The sequence below is a fragment of the Protobothrops mucrosquamatus genome, unplaced genomic scaffold, assembly GCF_001527695.2.
Source record: "Protobothrops mucrosquamatus isolate PMUCROS unplaced genomic scaffold, P.Mucros_1.0 scaffold48, whole genome shotgun sequence".
In the NCBI taxonomy this organism is placed as follows: Eukaryota; Metazoa; Chordata; class Lepidosauria; order Squamata; family Viperidae; genus Protobothrops; species Protobothrops mucrosquamatus.
The window spans coordinates 2,909,345-2,930,181 of record NW_015386430.1 but is presented as its reverse complement, the minus strand read 5'-3'; the positions used below and the strand labels follow the sequence as shown (position 1 = coordinate 2,930,181).

The 20,837-nt window shown below is 35.5% G+C and overlaps 1 protein-coding gene across 3 annotated transcripts in view; it reads right to left on the bottom strand.

Annotated features, from left to right (window-relative positions):
• Positions 1-20,837, bottom strand: part of SEPTIN7 (septin 7) — a 73,569-nt gene that overhangs the window by 2,295 nt on the left and 50,437 nt on the right. For 2 of the 3 annotated variants that reach the window (XM_015811761.1, XM_015811760.1), the window contains exons 8-14: positions 17,973-18,065; positions 14,754-14,850; positions 13,969-14,020; positions 12,964-13,089; positions 7,177-7,197; positions 3,700-3,835; positions 504-643 (exon numbers count right to left, since the gene is read on the bottom strand). In XM_015811761.1, coding sequence (XP_015667247.1) covers positions 504-643; positions 3,700-3,835; positions 7,177-7,197; positions 12,964-13,089; positions 13,969-14,020; positions 14,754-14,850; positions 17,973-18,065 — 665 coding nt within the window. The remainder of the gene's footprint in view (positions 1-503; positions 644-3,699; positions 3,836-7,176; positions 7,198-12,963; positions 13,090-13,968; positions 14,021-14,753; positions 14,851-17,972; positions 18,066-20,837) is intronic. The other variant, XM_015811762.2, reaches the window with a different exon arrangement.

The following is a 20,837-nucleotide window of genomic DNA, read 5'->3' as shown; positions in this document are numbered from 1 at the left end:
TTAAGTTCGTTGAAGTGGCTACTGAATCTGTCAATATCCTAGAAGAATATGGCTTGCTATAAAAGGAGTGGCAATTTTAGGCATATATATATAAAAAAAGACAAAACTTGAAATGGGAATGGAAACAGAATAAGAGAAGACTGAGAGATTTTTGATCAGGAAAAAAATTCTTTGTTAAGAGCAGTTTTAATAAAATACAGTTTATATTTTCAATAATAATTAGTTCATATAAGCTCAAATATGACTAATTCATGAGAGGGACACAAATATATTATCTTTAAAATTACAGCAAATTTGAATTATAGCTTACATACAGTATATACAATTCTATTTGTGTCAACCAAAATGAGCAATCAATTCTTAGATACATTCCAAGTTTTGGTCAGACAAATTTGGTCTATGCAAATAAGATTGTAAGATGCAGAACAAGACATTGTTCTATGAAATGGGATTCCATCTTTATAATTCAAAATCATATCATCAAAAAAGACCCAGAAAATCACCTTGAAGAATTCTGTTGTTCCAATATACGTTGTTGAGTTTCCCAATTTGACTTTTCATCTTCAAACTGACGTCTTTTTTCCTCCAGTTCTTTGTGTTGGGCCTCCAAATTCTTTTTCATCTGCTCATGACGTCGCTGAAGCTAAGGAAAAACATATTGAATATGATTACTCATTTTTGATTAAAAATACATTTTAAATTGTAATTTAAAAAAATTAGTTTCCAATAATATTGTATGCAATTAGGATGGAAGTCCATTCTTGCAATGCTTCAGAAGTTTCATTCTCCAAGCCTTGTGCTATTTGGAAAAGGAGACTTCTGAAGCAGGGCAGAGAAAAATGGCAAAAGTAAGTGGGGCACTTTGCACATGCTGATTGGTCAGGGGCAAATCATGAGTGGCCTACAATGGACTTCCCATACCATCTTATCTGGATCTCCATCTGCTTAATAACTGCAACAGAGAGAGTTGAGATTGCAATCATTGAGCAAAGTGGTGACATGAAATCTTGCTTAGCAACTATTTCACTCAACAACTGAGATTCTGGCCCCAATTGTGGTTGAAAGTTGAGGACTATTTATAATTGTTACTATCAAAAGGCCATAAAACCTGAAAATGCCCGCACAGATTTTTGTAACGTATGATAAATTTCAGTATCATCTAACAGCCCATGGGTATATATATACATACCCTCAAATTAGTCTCGACTCTTGGTAACTGCCTGAGTAAGTCCTTGCAGTTTTCTTTGTAACATTTTCAGAAATATTTTGCTTCTGCCTCCTTTTTAGGATTGAGAGAAAGTGACTGGGCCAAGGTCACCCAGCTGCTATGTGTTTAAGACAGAGCTCTATCTGTCACAGTTTCTAGCCTGGTGCCTTAACCACTACAAGCAGATTGATTCTTCCTATCAGTCTAACAGCTCTATAAAAAATTAAAGTTATGGACACTTTAATAAACAAGATTTGGACTGGACATCTCTCCCCCCCAATTTACTCCTGGGTGGACAATTAATTTTCCCAAGGAGCCACATGAGAAACTGGGATTATTGTAGAGGGGTTGGGCTCTTCACAACCCGCAACTCTCAACCCTACCTGCCTGCTGGCCCTAACCTGCATGGCATCTTTTCTACACTCTCAAGCATCTTTCCTAACCCATACACCACTTTACACACCATCTCCCATTACTGTGAAAGCTTTCCCATATTTCTGTGACTCCCAAAGCACCCTTCTTGAACTGTGTCACCTCCCAGTAGATCCTATCTTTGGCATGCATTTCTATAACCCCCTCCCACAACCTGACCAACAATTCTTGCATATCCCTATCCACTGTTAAAAATAATATCAAAATTGTTAAGAGAAATGCAAGCAGTTCTCAACTTAAAAGCATACTTAAGTCTGGAATTATGATTGTAAATCAATATACTGAATGACTGGACCCAATTTTCCAGTGTTATGTGAATATTGCAGTCATTAAGCAAATCTATTTTCTCCAATGAACTTTTTTTGCCAGAAATTGAAAGTAAACTCTAGAAACTGTCAAAAATGTTTTGTAGTCATGTGAGCCATCCAGGACCTGAAGTTGCTAACAGCCAGTTGTGTTATTCAAATGGTCTTTGGCCAACCCAACACATTACTTTTGTTTAGTACTTTTGTTAATGGAAGACTCATAGTAATAAGGAGTGGCCTGCAGATCTTGAAAATTCTCTGAAGAGAATCTACAATTTTTCTTTCTGGAGACTACAGAGATGTCTTTTGATTGAGGCATTTTTTACTTTCACAAACTTGTGAAAGAGCAAACTCTATGGCAGTAAACAACATCAAACTATCAGTTAATTCTCCTTTTATCTGACTCATCCCTTTAGGAGAATTGATCATCCTACAGTTTTACCACTTTTTCCAAAAGACAGTGAATGTTGGTTCAACGTATTCAGGTACAGATATGATACAATTTACTGTTTTGGTGTTATTTAACCAGAATCCCTATCTATTAACAGGACCTAAATGAAATTCTTATTGCACTGTAGGTTACAATATTGCAAGATTATAAATAATTCTAAAACCTTCACAAATTGTACATGCGATGACCAACTTATTATGTTAAACAAATCCACCCTTAGTGTAAAGCAAATTATACTGTACATATTTAATTAAAAATAAGAACCACTGAATTAAATGAGATTATTACAAAGTAAACAGGCACATATTTTGCTACCTGAGTATTTGTCTCATATCTCTGAAAACATGAGGATGTAATTGTCTATGCCTTTGTGAGGCAATGATTTCTGTGCATTTATGAAAAATCAATTAATTTTACAAGTAAGACACTTTATTTGTATAGGCAATTAAAGTTAATGAGGATTAAAAATTAAATTATATCCAAATTTTACCCTTTCTGTTCTAACATTCTTTTTTATGTATAGCTTGACTAAGCAGTATTTACATATTAAGTTCCAAACATATATAAATGGAACACATACAAATGTTTCTGGGGGGGAAATTTTTAGTTTTTAAAGAAATTGGCAACTCTTGTTAACAAAACAGAGAAGCCAGGAAGTACAGAATAGTTTTGGGGTTTGTTCACTCATTTTTTAAAAAAATCTAATCTTCCTTGGATGGAGAGAACATATCCTTTTCCTTTTAGATTCTTTCTGTTGTATCTCGTTTTAAGATGAATTTTATATAAAACCCAATTTAGATGACTAGAACAATGATATTTATGGATGTCTTGTTTTTTTTACTCTGGCATAAACCTTTAACATCATGTTTAAAGTCCTTTAATAGGATATCAACCACATTCATCATCTTATTTTGCAGTCCAAACTCTAATCCATTGTGAGGAAAATAAATCTGAAATTCAGCTTAGTATATTTATTTTTCCATTTTATCATTCCAGAATCATTTTATCCCCTTTCATCAAAATAGGCCAAATGTTTCACAAAAGCCTCTCCAGTGATATAGTTGTATTACCTCTGTGCCTTGCTACTTGGTGCAATGACAACCCATTTGTTGTAAGAGGCCATTAGGAGTTAGACCTATCTCTCATGGTACATAGGAAATTACTCTGATTTCCCTTACACATCCATGGATGTTTAGTTATCCTTAGAGTAGCACAACCCCAGTTATATATTAATACTATATTACTTGTAATTACTTTATTCAGTTGATGCTAGATTGCAATTTTTTTTTTCAAGCTATACATACCTCAGCTTCAGAGTCTTTCAGTTTCTGAACCTTTTCTTTGACCTTCATTTCAAATACCTGCTCCATTTCCATTTCCATTTTCTTCATTTTTGCCACATGCTCCCGCCTTTCTTCTTCCATTTGTGCCAGAGGGCTCCTGCAATAAATAAAAACAGACAATTATATTCAATTTTATTTTGCAAATACTTCATTGGTGAGAAACATACATCAATAACAATCAAGCAACATTCTAATTAAAGTAACCCAGAGTTAAGACGCAGCTAACCAACAGGATTTAAATGCCTGACATTCTTGTGTTCTATACTGAAAAATAACATAAAACACTAGTTTAGGAGAGAATGAAATCATCTGATGTTTTATTTACAGTTGTATAAAAAACAATTATTCTAAAATGTTAAAAATACTATGCTGGGCTAGTGGGTATCAATATCATAGGTATATAATGGACATCCTTCAGAAACAGTGTACTCTGAAATAAATGCTCATCGTATCACTGTTTATCAGTTGGCTTAACTTGGAACCAGAATTCTGCTGCTATTCCTCTTACATTTAGACACACAAACACACACTGAGGGTTTGAAGCCTGTGGTACCAATTAAACAGTAGCCATCCAGTCTGCTGTCAAATTTTTGTGATAAAAGAAAATGCTATCTATTGGTTGGTGCCACAATTTGACAATTATAGCAGGCAAATGAATTTATTTTTTTTGATATTAGCTAAGACAGAATCCAGGAAAAAAGGGAGGATGAAAGAAAGAAAAAAAAAGAACATTGAGAAATAAGTATTCAATCAAATCTAAATAGATTGACAAAAATGAGAAAAGATGAGACTAAATCAACATAGGAAAGAAGTGGTAAGCAAATATTAGAGAAGATAGAGGAAAAGTAATCAGACAAATATATTTAGAACATGGTACCCTTAAATATGTTACAACTAAAATTCTTTGGAAGGTGTCAGTTTGGGGAAGGATATGGTCTAGGTTCTCAAAGGAAAATTATTCGAGGTATGCCTTTTTCTATTACTACAGCACTATGATATAGCAATCTTAACAAAAAATTTAGAAGAAAAAATGGAGAAGAACTTTCTTGGTGTATTGGTTATTATCCCCAAGTAAAATAGACTTCAATGTAAAATAAGAACTTTCAACAACCCTCTTGCAATGCTTTAGAGCTGTATTAATGAGTCACTGCTTCTGGAAAAAGGGCAATAGAATTTGGAGTTTGTGTTTGTGCAACTAGCAACAGGATTCTAAAACTCAGCCAATAGCTTTGTGTGTTTGATATACAGAAGTGTATATCATAAAGCTTCTTGAAACTCCTTGTTCTGAGTATGAATGCTATCTCAAGTTCAAAGACAACTATTTCAAACATTTCAGCTTGAAACGTTTTGTAAATGTATTCATTTATTTTATTTAAGAGAATTTATATGGCTGTCCACTCACTGAGTGACTCTTGGTGGCTTACAAAAAATAATACTTGAAATTGACCAAATTCACATTCAAAACAATTCAAAATGAATCATTTTTCATAGGAGTCCTTTTATGAATCCATATCATAAACAGGTTTAAACAGTAGAAAATGCTCAAGGTTTTAATCTGAACATACCAAATTCTGCATACTTTGTATTGTTTAAGAACAAAAAAAAACCAGATATGCCCCAAATTATAAATGTACAATTTCCTACCACTAGCCTTGATATTCATGCAACATAAAATAAGAAAAAAATGTAAGTAAAGAAAAAAACTAAGTCTTTAAAATCCAATCTGATCTTCATGATATCACCAGAATTATACTATGCTAACATTTCTTAAAGATTTTGTTTAAAATTGTAGTTACAGTAAAACTTCAGATAATGTCTGCCAGTTTTCTATTTACAAAATTATCCAGGAATGTAAGGAAGAACTGAATCAATCTATATTCCTAAAATCAGACTAAAGTGGATAAATTGATTGAAGAAAAGAGAATACCTTTGTTTAGTAATACTATTTATCTGTTTGAATATTAAAAAAACAAATAATTCTTATCCCCTACCAAAATATACATAGAGACAACTCTCTTGAACTCAGAGAAAACATTATCATAAATCACAAAACAGAACAGCCACTTCAATGAGAAAAACCTTAAGCGTTAGTTTTATTTCAACGAGGACAAAGCAGCAAGTAAATTAAATATATTCAAATTCAAATGGAGAAAATGGAAGATGAAGTGAGAGAAAGAATGTATTATTTACTAAATTATTATACTGGGAAACTAAGCATTTAGAACTAGAGAATGAAGAAGTCACAGGATTCTTGTAAAGAATGAAGATTTTATGAGAATAACTACAGAGTTCCTATTTTCTAAGCCAAATCCAAATTTAACTGAAATATTTTGTTCAACAAAATTAAAAGTGTACTTAAAATGGATCAATGTGTACTGCAGGGATCCCCCCAACATAACTACTATTATATTATCTGTATTTTAATAAACTAGCCCTTTCTGAAGACTGTCATTAAATTATACAGTTTCTAGAATCCAACACATCAAGAATGTGCTCTGCTAGTTTACAGTTCACATATTTATCAAAAAAATAATCCAAAAACAAAACCATCAACCCAACACTTGATCTTTTTAAACAGATACATTCACTAAATATATACAATTTCCAGCACCTATCAATATGCAAAATTTTATCAATTCAACGAAGACGGGGGAAAAACTAACTTGCTGAGATTTCTTTAAAATTGTTTTTCCTTTTCCTAATCCCTGACAATAGAAATTATAAAACCTAACCCTTGAAAAGTAATTCTGGAAAATTAACTAAATATTTGACAGAAATAAAAATATATTTGAGTATTTCATCCCAGAAAGAATTTTTAATCTGAGAGGAGTCTCTGGCCTCACTTGCTAATAAAATACATAAATGAGCAGGATATAGTATCTTTCACACTCAAATAGCTGTGTATTGAGGAAAAGGGGAAAATTTTAAAAGACATCTGGGCACATTGTAATGATATTCAATACTGCTTAATTACTTGTTCTCTGTATTGTGCAAAAATTGGATGCATATGACCAGTTAAACACAAAGCAAAATAGTAATTATCCTATGAGCATAAAACCAAAAGATGAATCTTTGTAAATCATTTCTGAGCCTTCTTTGTCTTCATAAGATAGTGCTTACATGCTCAGATAATCTCTTTAACTTAAGAGATAAAATATAAGCTTGACATGTTTTCCAAGTACTATTTCATATAATAGAATTAATAATGTATTTTATACCCAATTACAGCCAAATCACTTTCTAGACTTTGTGAATAAAGGTGCTCTTTAGTTCTCATAAATGTTTAACCACGTATTAGGGAAATTTTAGAATAAAAGAAACATGAAAGCAAAATAAAATGCACAAGCTGAAATTAAAGTTTTAAATGTTACACTTAACATTTAAAGCCTTGTTTTTTAAATCTCTTAAGTCTTTTGAAAAATGGAAATGACCACTTACATGCCTTCAACTGTGTCAAATCTAAAAAAAAAATATACAAAAGCTTAGCATGCTTAAATAAAACCACGAAAATAAAAAGCAGCAATTTAAAAAAAGCAAATTCATTATGGATTTTTTTCTATGCTCTTCTCAAGCAAGATCTCCATCATACTGGTAGATGGTTAGTTAAAGCTAGGCTTTAAATATTCTGTTAGTCAAGTGTTGCACACAATTAATGCAACTGCTGTGCAAAGCTTTCAAAACTCTTTGCCTACATTAGTATGCCCAGAATTATGCATGCTTTTTTAAAAGAGGACTAAATATTCATCTAATTAACAACTCAAAGCAAACCTCAATGTACAACTCTCTTTCGGCCTATGCTATTCACAGGTATATTGAAATGCAACATTGCAGACACTTCATTTGACTGACCACATCAAAGGTATATTTCTGAAAAATACTTACAATTAATTAATTTCAGATAATACTATAAGCAAAATACAATAGGATATATAAATGGCAACTTTTGTTTTGATAAAACAGAACTCAATTATATTCACTACTGATTAACAAAGCCAGAATAAGAACTCAAGTTTAACAGTATATTTTGACTGCAGGTTCAGTGTATTGAAACAACTTCGGCACAAACTTAAAAAATATTCCATAAATTGAGATAGACTGATATGTCTGACTTAAAAAGTATGATTTTCTAAGTTTCAATTGAAGAATTTTATACCCTATAGAAACCAATGAAAAAATTCTACAGCCTTAAAAATTACCTCCATTTCTCTATGGCATGCATAAGAACATACTCTGAAGGGTCTAGAAATAATTATAGATTACAAGTATCACTTGTATCAAAAACTTTTCCAATGATAATCTAATAATTATATCTGATGCTCCATAAATCTGCTATAAAAATGGGTAAGAGGAGGGAGAATTGAACAAAGAATATGCAACTAGCATGTTTGATTAAACTTTCCTATTATTCCTAAATTGCCAAATTGGAATTGCCATCAATTAATTCTATCATTATAAGCTGAGGTATAGCTCTTAAAGGATCACAGATTTCATAATTTTTCTAAAGAAAAACATAATATTAAAATACTCAAAGAGCTAAATCTAAATCTAAATCAAAATGATGAAAACTGGTCATCCAAATATGGCTGGTGCAATTTTCATCATTTTTCAACTACTGGCTATAATGGTTGGAGTTGTTAGAGTTAAGATGTTCCTAAGTTTTTACTTTTAGTTCCATGCTATGTTAAGTCCCATCTATTCTTTCTGAAATGGGAATTGATAGAACCCAAGTGTTTGGTGGTTAAAGCTTTCTTGGTAGAGAATGTTTCTCTTTATTCATGCATTATAATGCAGTTAATAGAAAATTCTTTGGCTAAAATCTCAAATTATTATGCAAATTAATATATGGTAATAATAATAAAATACATTCTACTGGTTCTTGGGTCTAGAGTTATTATTAACTCCTATTTCTTGCAATCTGTATGATTTTCTAAAGTAGGTTTAAATTAGGTAAAATATTATGAAGGTGCTATATACTAGGAGTGTACTTACTACATGTAATCCTTGAGTTACGACAGTTCACTTAGCAACCATTTCAAGTTACATTACCCTTCCCAAGTACTTACAACATAGTCCCGAGATTATGTGGTGTTGTAACACTACGGCAGTCGTTCACCCTTATGAATGACCACAGAGGCACTGCAACATTCGTCTTGCGTATGTCCCCACAGAGGGTATTCACAGGCACTGGGCCTGTGGAGACTCACTTATCTTGCAAACATCTAGTGAGCTGTCTCCTCTCCAGCCTCTTTGCTATGGTTTCTTTGCCTGCTTCAGTGCTTCAAGCCTTCTGTGCATTTGCAGAGAATTTGCTATTGATCTCACGCTACTTCAGGCCTCCGTTCTCTGCAAATGGAGGCCTGAATAAGATTCATGTCAAAAGGCTTTGCAAATGGATGGGAGGCTTTGTGCTTCAAGCCTTCTGTCCGTTTGCTGTTTCCTTGTGAAGCCTGCAGGGGTGAGATTTTCCATCCCTGCAGGCTTCGGTCATCTTTGCAAAAAGCTTTTGGTGCGAAGAATGGAGGCCAGAGGGGGTGTGCGTGCTGCTCCCAGCCTCCTTTCTTTGTGCCAAAAGCTTTTTGCAAAGATGACTGGAGCCTGCAGGGACACAGGCCAAACAAAAAAAACAAGGCAGAGAGGCCGGAAAGGACACAATTCACTTGATCATGGGGATTTTCAAAAGGTGAATTTACACAGGCCCAGTGGGACAGGATGGGAGGGGGAAGCACTAGCTCCCTCCACATGGTCTTCCCTACCATCAGACACCTCAAATGCATTTAACGACCTGAACATTCGATTAGCAAATGCACTGGGTAAATCAGAATTCCTCGGGTTACAAATGTAATTGGCAGGCTCTATTACATTCATAAGTCGAGGACTACTGATATAATGCTTCATATTATCCATTTATGTATCCCACATTCAGATTGTTAGAAATAATCTCTGAACTCATTTTCCATTTCATGAATGACAATCCATCCTTACAGCAATGTAATTCCACATAGTCCTATTAGTACCCTGCATTGGTAGGGCAGCATTAGAAAATCTTTGTTCTTATATTGCTATGAGGTATTAGAAAAAATTGTATTAATTTCATGGAGAAACTCGTCAGAGTAGAAGATTGGGAAAAACAAAACTGAAGCTATCAGTCCTAAGCAATTATACCAACTGTATGCAGGACCACAACCCAACTTATTTGAGTTGAAGAATTACTAAAGACTATATTATACCAACATGGACAGTAAACAGCAATGAGGTTTTATGCCATAGACAAAACAACACATTAAATCTGTTTTGTCCTAAACTCATAAATCTTTATAAACCTATCCACATTTAAAGAATCTATTGAAATGAGTGAGTCTAATTAGATAAAATGATTTAATGATTTAAAAGAATTTTAAGAAAACTATATGAAGAAAACAATGTTAACTTATACAGATATGTTTTTATACCAAATAGTAAACCCTAAAAGGCTATTTTTTTCAATTATTTTTCAGTCTATAACAAATTTAACAAATTACTGAGATTGTTGGACACAGAATATCTTCATTTATGATCAGTATTTCAAGATAAAGTCGTCAATCCGGGAAATAAAGAAAACTCCACATGAAGCTAGACATGCAGCTATATAAACAAGCATAATTTTTAAAAAGTTTCTGTGATAGGATGTTTCATTTTCAACTAGTTAGATTATGTCTGTGCATTGGAAACTTTTAATAAATAAATATCCAATTCCTCTCTGCCCTATTTGGACCCCAAAGCATGTTTATTGCTCTGGATTTTAGGGAGAACAAGTAAGAAAATAAATATAGCTTTGATACAGTAGTACAGAACAATGCACCTAGGCATTTTAATGGTTTGACGAAATAGTTTCTGTAGAACAGTGGTTCTCAACCTTTTTAATGCCGCGACCCCCAACCGGTCATAAGTCGAGGACTAAACCGGTCGTAAGTCGAGGACTACCCAACCGGTCGTAAGTCGGATGATTTCATCTGGAGGTTCCATGTAGATGAGCAGGCCGACCACCAGCTGGCCCAGCCCAAGGGAGGTAAGGCACCCGCTGGAAAAGGGGAAAAAAATGGCGGACAGCCTTGCTTGGCGACCCCGTGAAATGGTCGATCGACCCCAAATGGGGTCGCGACCCATAGGTTGAGAACCGCTGCTGTAGAACATTATCTGAGAGCAGTCTTGTCTACATTTTTATATGTAATTGTTCAGATCCCAAATATTTAAAAATTAGCTACTATCAATCATTATTCCCCTTTTTAAACTTTGGTTGCTTACTTGCTGGAGACAAAAGTTTTTGATCTAATCATATCTGAACTATATTAGCTGTCAATTTGTTTACAGGTTTAATTTAAGGCACTAATATTGATCTTTAAACCTTGCATGTTTGGAATCTAGATAATTGCTTCTATATGTTTCTCTCATAATATTACTACAGGATATTACTACAACTGCAAAGCCTACATTTTTTGATGGTGGCATATATTTTATTCTGCCAAAAAATATGTGCCATACCTTACATTTTAAACACTGTATGGAATTTAACTCAGCAAAAAGGGATTTAGGCTTTGAATGGGTTGGATGGAATAGTATTTGGTATTTAGTCTAAAAGAGAAATGCTACACTTACAACACACATACGCACACACACACACACTTGTGGTATGCTGTTATTTTTCTAATTGCTATCTATGAATAATATTAAATTCACAAATCAAGTTTTTATTTAAATCACCATTGCTATTTCTAATTTTATGGAGAAAAATAGAACTACTTTAAAGCAATAGTAATAGCACTTAGCTTCACGGCGCTTTACAGTCGTCTCTAAGCAATTTACAGAGTCAGCACATTGTCCCCAATAATCTGGGTTCTCATTTTACCAACCTCGGAAGGATGGAAGGCTGAGTGAACCTTGAGCCCCATCAGAACTTTTATGCACATTTTTGGCGAGAGTCTTGTTTAATTTTTGTTTTGTTTTCTCTTTTTTTTGCTGCAGTTTATATTTTAACTTTGGAAATAAAATAAAAACTTTATTGGAAAGCATTCATGCCACTATGGATAAGAATAAATAATATTGCTTTATGGGTGAGACATTAATAAAATTCTGAATTGTGATGGAACAAAGAGACTGAAATAGTATTGAAATAAAAATCCATGCTCAGTTAAAAGCCATGTACTTACTGTGATGTTTAATGTTGCAGATATTTGTCAGTATGAAAAGCAAAGGTAATAATATCAGGGTGCAAACACTTTCACTATTAATTTTACATAAATGATTCTCACTAGTAAATGAACAAAAATGCCAGCAACAGTTGAATTTTTAAACTGAAAACATTTTTATCAACCTTACGTTATGCTAGGGCCAATGATGTTCACATACCTCATAAAGAATTTGTTTTATTTAAAACAGTTCCCAAAATAAATAGTATTATTTTTGCAAGACAAATATTCATATAAGATGGTAAAGATAAGTTCAACTGGCAATATACAATATCAAACATTTTTCCTATTGTATGTTATCTATTAGTATGCAGTGTTGGTCTCTATACAATTGGTCCATAAACAGCTATATCCTGCAATACGTTACATTAGCCTATTTGGACTAAAATATGGGTGCTTCTGCTTTCAAAATGGCAAGAAGAATCTTTGACAAAAAAACGTTCCCACCAGGTTTTCATAAGGAATGCACACACACACACACAAATACCAGAAGTAATTTATGAAATGTGTAGTAAAAATCTTGAAAACAATGGACTGAAATCTGAAGCACATAAGGGAACCAATATATATAGCACAAATTCAAGTAATTTCAAGTAGTATGTTGTCTGTAACCTATTGAATCACTTATAGTATTTCAAAACGGATCAAACTACTAAGCAATACATACACATATTTGAGATTAGGTTTAACTAAAATCAACACAACATGCACAAGATTGCATTCTGTAGTACAGTCTGTTTGGATGAGATAAATTCTATTTACTCGAATAGATCCCGTTCCTCATTCTGCCAATCAATCATGAGAAGCCCTTATTGAAACAGTAATGTACTTCTACTGTACTCCAACCATTTGCATTTTGAGATAGAATAACCTGGAAGGCAGCATGATGCCTGCTATTTTATGAGCCTTTAAAAATGTTAGCAGGATGTCAGAATATTTACCCCCAAATAATTCTCCAGAACCAGGCGGAAAATGCTATAGCACCATCTAAATTACCACTTACTTTGTTAACTGCCCTTTGTTTTTGTTGTTATCAACTCCATTGTATGTTACAGCTGCCAATTTTCTGCTTCTGTAATTCTCATAATGGACATTATTAGTGACATCTTTCAGATCTTGCATGTGAGTTCTAGGAAAAGAAATCAAAAACCCATCAGCAACTTATTTCCTGGGTAGTATCAAATAAATGCCATATATAAGCAACAGTGTTAAATTTTGCTTTCATAGAATGTTGAAATGGTTTTTCAAGAGTTTGTTTAAAAACTGAAATACAGATAGCCCTCAACTTACAAGAGTTCATTTAGTGACCATTCAAAGTTACAATAGCACTGTGATAATTTTTCACACTTCTGACTGTTGTAACATCTCCATGGTCATGTGATCAAAATTTGGATGCTTGGCAACTGGTTCATATTTATGACATATTTATGAGTTGCAGTGTCCTGGGGTCATGTGAACAGGTTTTGCGATCTTCTCACAAACAAAGTCAATGGGAAAGCCAGATTCACTTAACAACTGTGTTACTAACTTAACAACTGTAATGATTCACTTAACAACTGTGGTTAGAAAGGTCATAAAAAGGGGCAAAACTCACTTAACAAATATCTCACTTAACAACATAAATTTTGGGCTCAATTGTGGTCGAAGATTGAGGACTACCTGTATTGTAGTTACCGTAAATTAGTTCAGGACTGGAAAATTCTACATCTGTACACCCAAAGGGCAGAATACAACATTATTCTGTGGTGCAAACAATATTGATTTTATTTTAAATTATATCCAACAATTTCCCAAATGTATTATGTGAAAATGGAAAATAAAATGTTATCAAGGTTTTTTAACTCTTTCTTTCCTATTCTTTCTGTCTTTGTACTTGTGCCATCACACGTTACCGTTCACTAAAAATATGAACAAGTGCTCTTTTACTCACAGAATGTAGGAAAGATCCAAGAAGCGGAATAACTTAAAAATGTATTGCCAATATTAATGTTATAGACTACTTGTTTACCTTATCAACATGTTCCTTAGAATTGTGAAGTCACAGTGTTCGCCATTCTCAACTGCATGAAAAAAATGCTCAATTTTAAGACATTTTAATTAGTTTCAGATGGGCAAGCTGCAAATTAAATCCTGTATTTGCCATTAGTAATTTTCCTTGCTGCTTAGTAATTCAAAAGATACATCCATGTTATTTTTGTTACAACAATATTGATATGCTTTGCCATTGCCTTATTTCAGGAAGTTTTTATAACTTCCCACTCTAGCATATAGCTCTGTTTGCCTATAGATTCCCCATTCAGGTATTAACCAGGTCCAATTCTGTTGAGCTTCTTTTAAGATCAATAAAAAAGGTAAAAACAAACTTAATAAATGTAATGTTGCATTATTAAAATGTCATAATTATCCAAATTTACAATTAGAGAAATAAAAAAGTGTAAAAAAACAAATATGAAAGTTAGCTGTAGTCTAACAAATACATAATAAAATTATGCTGTGCTTCTGATTCAAAAGCAAAACGATGCTCTAGACTGTTAAAATGAACTGATAAGTTTTAAAATTATTAAAATATCGACAGTATAATTCTTTAATTGAATATCTCATGAAATTCTCAATTTACATACCTATGAGTCTTGTGTAAAAGATGTAAACTATAATTCAGGGTACTGTTATGTGGAGAGGGAAGGGGAAGTGGGGAAAGTCTGTAACTCTGTCTTGCTTTTCTGAAATTGTAATATTCCTATAAAGATATAGCTTATTGCCCAATTATGTATCTTACACTTTCTATTCACTTACCTTCTGCAACACCCCAAGGATACTGTCTTCCCCTAACTCTCTTCCCGTTGACCTCAATAATAGTATTGCTACCTACTACCGCAAGAGGTAAACGGTCCTACAAAAGAAACAGAATATTTTTTTCCTAAAATAACTTATTGACAGGTTGGACAGAAAGTACAACTTTTTGTACTGCTCAAATAAAACTAAGTGACAAAGGAGATTAGAAAAAAGAGCTAATACAAGACGAACTATAAATCTAAAACAGAATATCATCTGGTAACAAAACTAAAAAGTTTTCTGTCCAAGATTGGTAATGTGCTGATGGAACTGAAGATTATATGTTCACTTTCTTTAATTTTAATCCCATCCACAGGAAGACCGAACTATTGGATTGGTCTGTCCCTGGCAATTAATGGCCCCAATTGGATTTCAAAGCAGCTGGGGCAAATACTTGATTTGCTAAACACTCCTGCTGAGGCTATGGCTCTGACAGAATAGTGGCTATGTGGCCTCTCTTGGCCCATCACTCCAGTTAGTCTCTGTGGCTATGGAGTTGAAAACAGTCAAGAGACATCTAGAGCACTGCTGGAGGAAAACAAAGAATGAATATAACCAAACACGAGTTAAAGCCACTATTAAGGCTTACCTCATGGCAGTAAGAGCGGCAAAGCATCAATACCTCTTATTGCATCCATAGAATGCTCCCCCAATGACTCTGTTTAGGGTCATCCAGACTCTCTTTAGAAAGGGGAGTCTGGAAGCAGATCTATAAGATCATATGGAGCAATTTACCATGCATCTGAAGAATAAAATCACTTGAACTTGTCCCCAGTTGGATATCAAGTATGACGTTAAGTCCTGTGGAGATGCCAGATTACCAATTACTAGTTATCTGGGAACGGTTTGACTCTCTTGGATCTGAAGAAGTGGACAGTTTCTTCCAGAATGTAAATGACACCATCTCTATGTTAGATCCATACCCTGACTGGTTAAAACTGCTCAAGAGGTTTTGCGTCTAAGCGATGGTCAATCCCTCCATGCTGGAGGGGGTGTTCCTGTCTCCTTTTAAAGAAGGAAGCCATCATTGGACACTACCTTTCTGGACAACTTTCATTCAATCTCCCACCTGATTGAGAAAGTGGTGGTTTTTCTACTCCAGAGGATCCTAGAGGGAACAGATTATTTGCACCCTTCAGGTTTCAGGCCCAGATATGGGACAGAAACACATTGGTGACACATATGGATGATTCTCTGGCAGAAGCAGGATGGAGTGCATCCATCCTTGCTTTCCCTGACCTCTCAGCAGCTTTCATTACCATCGACTATGGTATCTTTTTGAGCTGACTTGGAGTTGGGGATGGGTGGCATAGTTTTCTGCTGGTTGGCCTCCTTCCTCCAAGGCTGGAGGAAGTGAGAAGTCCAGCTCATGACCCGTACTTTGTGAAGAGCCACAGGGTTAGGTGCTTTTTCCATTCTTTTTTAACATCTATATGGAACCTCCAGATGAAATCATCCATCACTGAGGGATGAAGTATCACCAGTATGCTGTTGATACCCAATTATAAGTCTCAGTCCTGAGCAAAGTGAGTAATACTGTGGATGTTCTTTTGCAGTGCCTAGCGGCTGAGGCCTGGATGGGGAATAATAGACTTCAGCTAAACCCTGATAGGATAAGAGTGGCTGTGGGTGGGCTCTTCTGCACTAGTTTATCATCTTTGGTTTTGGATGGGTCTGCACTACCCCAGACCCAGTGAATAACCTGAGGATCTCCTCCTTGACTCACAGCTCCTGTTCAAAAAGCAGGTGGCAGCCGTAGGAAGGATCATCTTTGCTCAACTTCGTGTTGGGTGCCTGTTACACACTTTTCGGGATAGGGAAGCTCTCTGTTCATGGCCTAGTCATATCTTGTTGGGATTATTGAAACACATTCTACATGGGATACCCAAATATCTGGAAACTTAAGCTGCTGCAGAATGCAGACGTGTGAGTAAAAGAATGGTGCATATGACATTTTTGTTCGGTAAACTGCATTGGATACTAATTTGTTCTGGGTCCAATTCAAAGTATTTGTTATGACCTTTAAAACGCTATAGCATAGGGCCAAGCTACCCACAATCCATCTTCATTCCATTACCTCTGCCCCTTCCACCCAGTCAGGGAAGGTATACTGCAGGCCCTGTCAGGCAGGGTCAAGGAAGGGTCCAGGAAGACAGATTTCTCTGCCACTGTCTTGCCTCCTGAAGGTGAGAAAATCTCCCCCATTCCTGGCCTTCTGGAAAGTAGTAAATGTGGCTTTGCAGCCTTGCATAGGAAACCCAGAGCAGCACACAACTGTGGGTTAGAGTCCTGAAAATGCTCCCTTCACCTTTCAATAAATTTTTAACAGTGTTTTATTCATCTTAACCTCTTTTAAATTTTTAACTTTTATATACTGTTTTTATATTTTAATATTTTATTGTACATTGGCCAGAATCTCTGTGTGAGGGAGATGGGCAATTTAAATATGTGATAAACATATATAATAATTGCTAAGCCTAAATTGCCACACAATGAGTTTCAATAACATTCCTCAGAATTAAAATGATTTTATAACCAATATATTTCATGCAAAATCACACCACAACCATTTAGAACCAAATAATAAAATGATTAGACAGATGACTGAATGATTGGGAAATCACAAGGATAAAAAAAATCTAAATATATTTCTAAGTATATTTATCATCAGCTCACTACATGACAGTGCAGCAATCTACCATAAGAGGGCACTACAGCCTCTCATTTTAAAATCTTACATGTTAAAAAATAAGAAATATTCCAACAATCCATTAGGCTGAAAATATCAAAAACAAAATATTTGAACATGATTGTTAATTAAAAAAGAAGAGAGGATTCAGATAAGATTCATCATTATTTTCTTTTGTAGCATATTTCCTTTATTACTAACCAGTAATAAACAATCACTACAATAAAGAGTAAAAAAGCAAGGACATTTTATAAATAAAAATAGTTTAGTAGGCTTGAGATATTAAACAACAATCAAAATGTTCCCTAGTAATCTGATACTATTATGATATGCGTCAAAGTGTATAAAAGTTTATATATATCAGAGTGTTCTTGGTAATTTGACTAAAGCCAAGAGAGATATCTGATACATATTCTTTTGTGGAATGACTCTATCTATTAAAATAAAACCCACTTGCACAGACATGAAAGTGTTTCAATATATTTTGGTACCTTAATCTTTTTAACAATCTTATTTTCTTCTTCATCATCTGTTTCTGGGAATTCATATATTTTAATTTTGTGCTCTTGGATTTCTTTCATTATCTAAACATAAAAATATTTTTTAAAAGAAACTGTAACAAGCGTTGAATATATTAATAAAATATGCTGATGAATTTTGTTTTTATGTATTAAAGATGAACACCTCAAATTTATGTCAAAATATGGATACAACTTCCATAATTACAATGTCTTTTGAAATTCAGGTTATGCATTTGTCATTTTTCAAATAAAGCTGTAGTTTCTGCTTTTCCCATTCACAGTCATCCCACTCTCATTCCAATTCACACAATATAGCAATAAACTACTCAGAAACATTACTACACCACTCCTATAAAAGTATCATAGGAGGTTTTAATATTCTTCTCACAGTTTTAAGAATAAATTGTAAGTATTCAAACTGATGTCTTTCACAATTGCTTCAAAACCTTATATATGTCTAAATTACTAGATTTAGATCTAGTTTTGCATTCAGAAAACTGCACATTATTAAATTAAGTTTCCATTCTGACAGGTAAACATAGTCATCCTTATAGAAACCTCAATCAAATGCAATGTATTATTTTTCAAATCACAAATATATCATCTCCCACAATAGACATTATAACAGTAGTATGTATTTTATACAAACATGGCAAATTTTGGTAATTATGCATTTCTATATGTCTGTCTAGGTATTCATCCCTCTCTCTCTGTGTGTGTGTGTGTGTGTGTGTGAGAGAGAGAGAGAGCGAGGGAGGGAGGGAGGGAGGGGAGAGAAAGAGGGAGAGAGAGAGACAGAGAGACAGATTGTGTGTATGTGTTGTGAAGTATTCTTGTCTAAAAAAATTAATTCATGATATAACATCAATTTATATAGGTAGCCTTGACTTATGATCAGAATTGGATCCAAAATTTTGGTTACTAAGTGTTGTGGTCATTAAGTGAGTCCTCACATGACCAGATCCAATTTTATATGACCATTTTACCCTAATCATTAAATGAATCCCAGTTGTTAAGCAAATCATGTGGGTCATTAAATGATTCAAGCTGTTGTTAAGCAAATCCAGCATCCCCAATTGACTTTGCTAGTTAGAAGCTGGACAGCAGTTACAAATTGTGATGTGATAGCAAGATGCTGCAACTATCACAAATGCAAACCAGTTACTAAGAATCTCAATTGCAATCACATGACCACAGGAGTGGTGTGATAACAGCAACTTTTAAGGATGGGTCGTAAATCACTTTTTTCCAGCCATAATTTCAAAGTCATCAAATGAACAGTTCTAAGTCAAGGACTACCTGTACATAATTTTTTTTTAATCAAGCTCTATTATATCATTCATGTTATGCCTTCAGGAAAGAAAGGGGCGTTGTCTTACCTGAACGCCGTTTCTCAGCACGGAGATGGATAATCCACTAATGGGTTAACTTAATCCTCCTGCCCAATCAGATCAAGTCAGCCAAACTTGCCACGCCTGTCCTGGGCCTGTTTCCCCAATTTTCGACGAGGATGTAGCTACTGACAACATGACGTGTTGGCTCACAGAAACTAGCCCTTAGGCCTAAGGACCTACTTGGGTGGGTGTGGATTATCCATCTCCGTGCTGAGAAACGGCGTTCTGGTAAGACAACGCCCCTTCTCCATCACTGGAGATGGATAATCCACTAATGGGACATACCAAAGCCCACTGTCCTTACGAGAGGGAAGCGGGCAAGTTTGGAACCGTGTCGCGAGGCACCACCTGTTGGAGGACCCTCCTGCCAAAGGATGTCTCGGTGGATGCGTACCTGTCCAGTTTATAGTGCCGAATAAATGGTGACAGGGAAGACCATGTGGCCGCCCTACATACTTCCTCAATGGAAGCCTGTGTGGCCCAAGCCGCGGAGGTGGCCGCACTGCGCGTAGAGTGGGCTGTGACACGGCGTGGTGCTGGCAAGGAATTGGCCTGGTATGCCCCCACAATGCAAGCTCTTATCCAACGACCGATTGTGGAGGCTGAGACCTTCCGACCCTTGGAGGAAGGGTGGAAGGAGACAAAAAGTGCCTCAGAGCTGCGGGAGGTGGCCGTCCGTTTGATGTAATAACGAAGAGCCCGGCGGACGTCCAGAGAATGCCATTGACATTCCAGATCATGGGACGGGTTAGGGCAGAAATCAGGGAGGACGATGTCCTGGGTCCTATGGAAGAGAGAGTTAACTTTGGGGACAAAGGTGGGGTCTAAGCGAAGGGTGACCCGATCCCGGTGAAAGACACACAGATCCTCCCTGACTGAGAGAGCCGCCATTTCAGAAATCCGCCGGGCTGAGGTAACGGCCACCAAGAAGGCGACCTTCAGGGATAAGGACCTCATGTCGCACGAACTGAGGGGCTCGAAGGGAGCCTTGGTAAGAGCCTGAAGGACCCTAGGTAATTCCAACGAGGGGTACCTGTGGACCACGGGAGGCTTGGTATTAGTAGCTCCCTTGAGGAAAGAACGGATCAAGCGGTGCTGCCCCAGAGAGTTAACAATATCGCAAGAAAGCAAGGTAGAAAGGGCCACCACCTGTCTACGCCAGGTATTAGGTGCCAATCCTTTATTCAGCCCCTCCAGTAAATAGTCAAGAATATGTGGGACGGTCAATCCCGATAAGGGTAGTTGATGAGTGGAACACCACCGGCAAAAACTCTGCCACGTGGCATCGTAAATGTGGTTAGTAGCCGATCTACGGGATGCCTGAATTACGTCAATGACCCCTGGCGAACAGGACTCCTGGGTTAGGATCCGGCATTCAAGTGTCAAACGGCTAACTGGAGCCAATCGGGGTCCGGGTGAGTCAGATCCCCCTGGGTCAGTG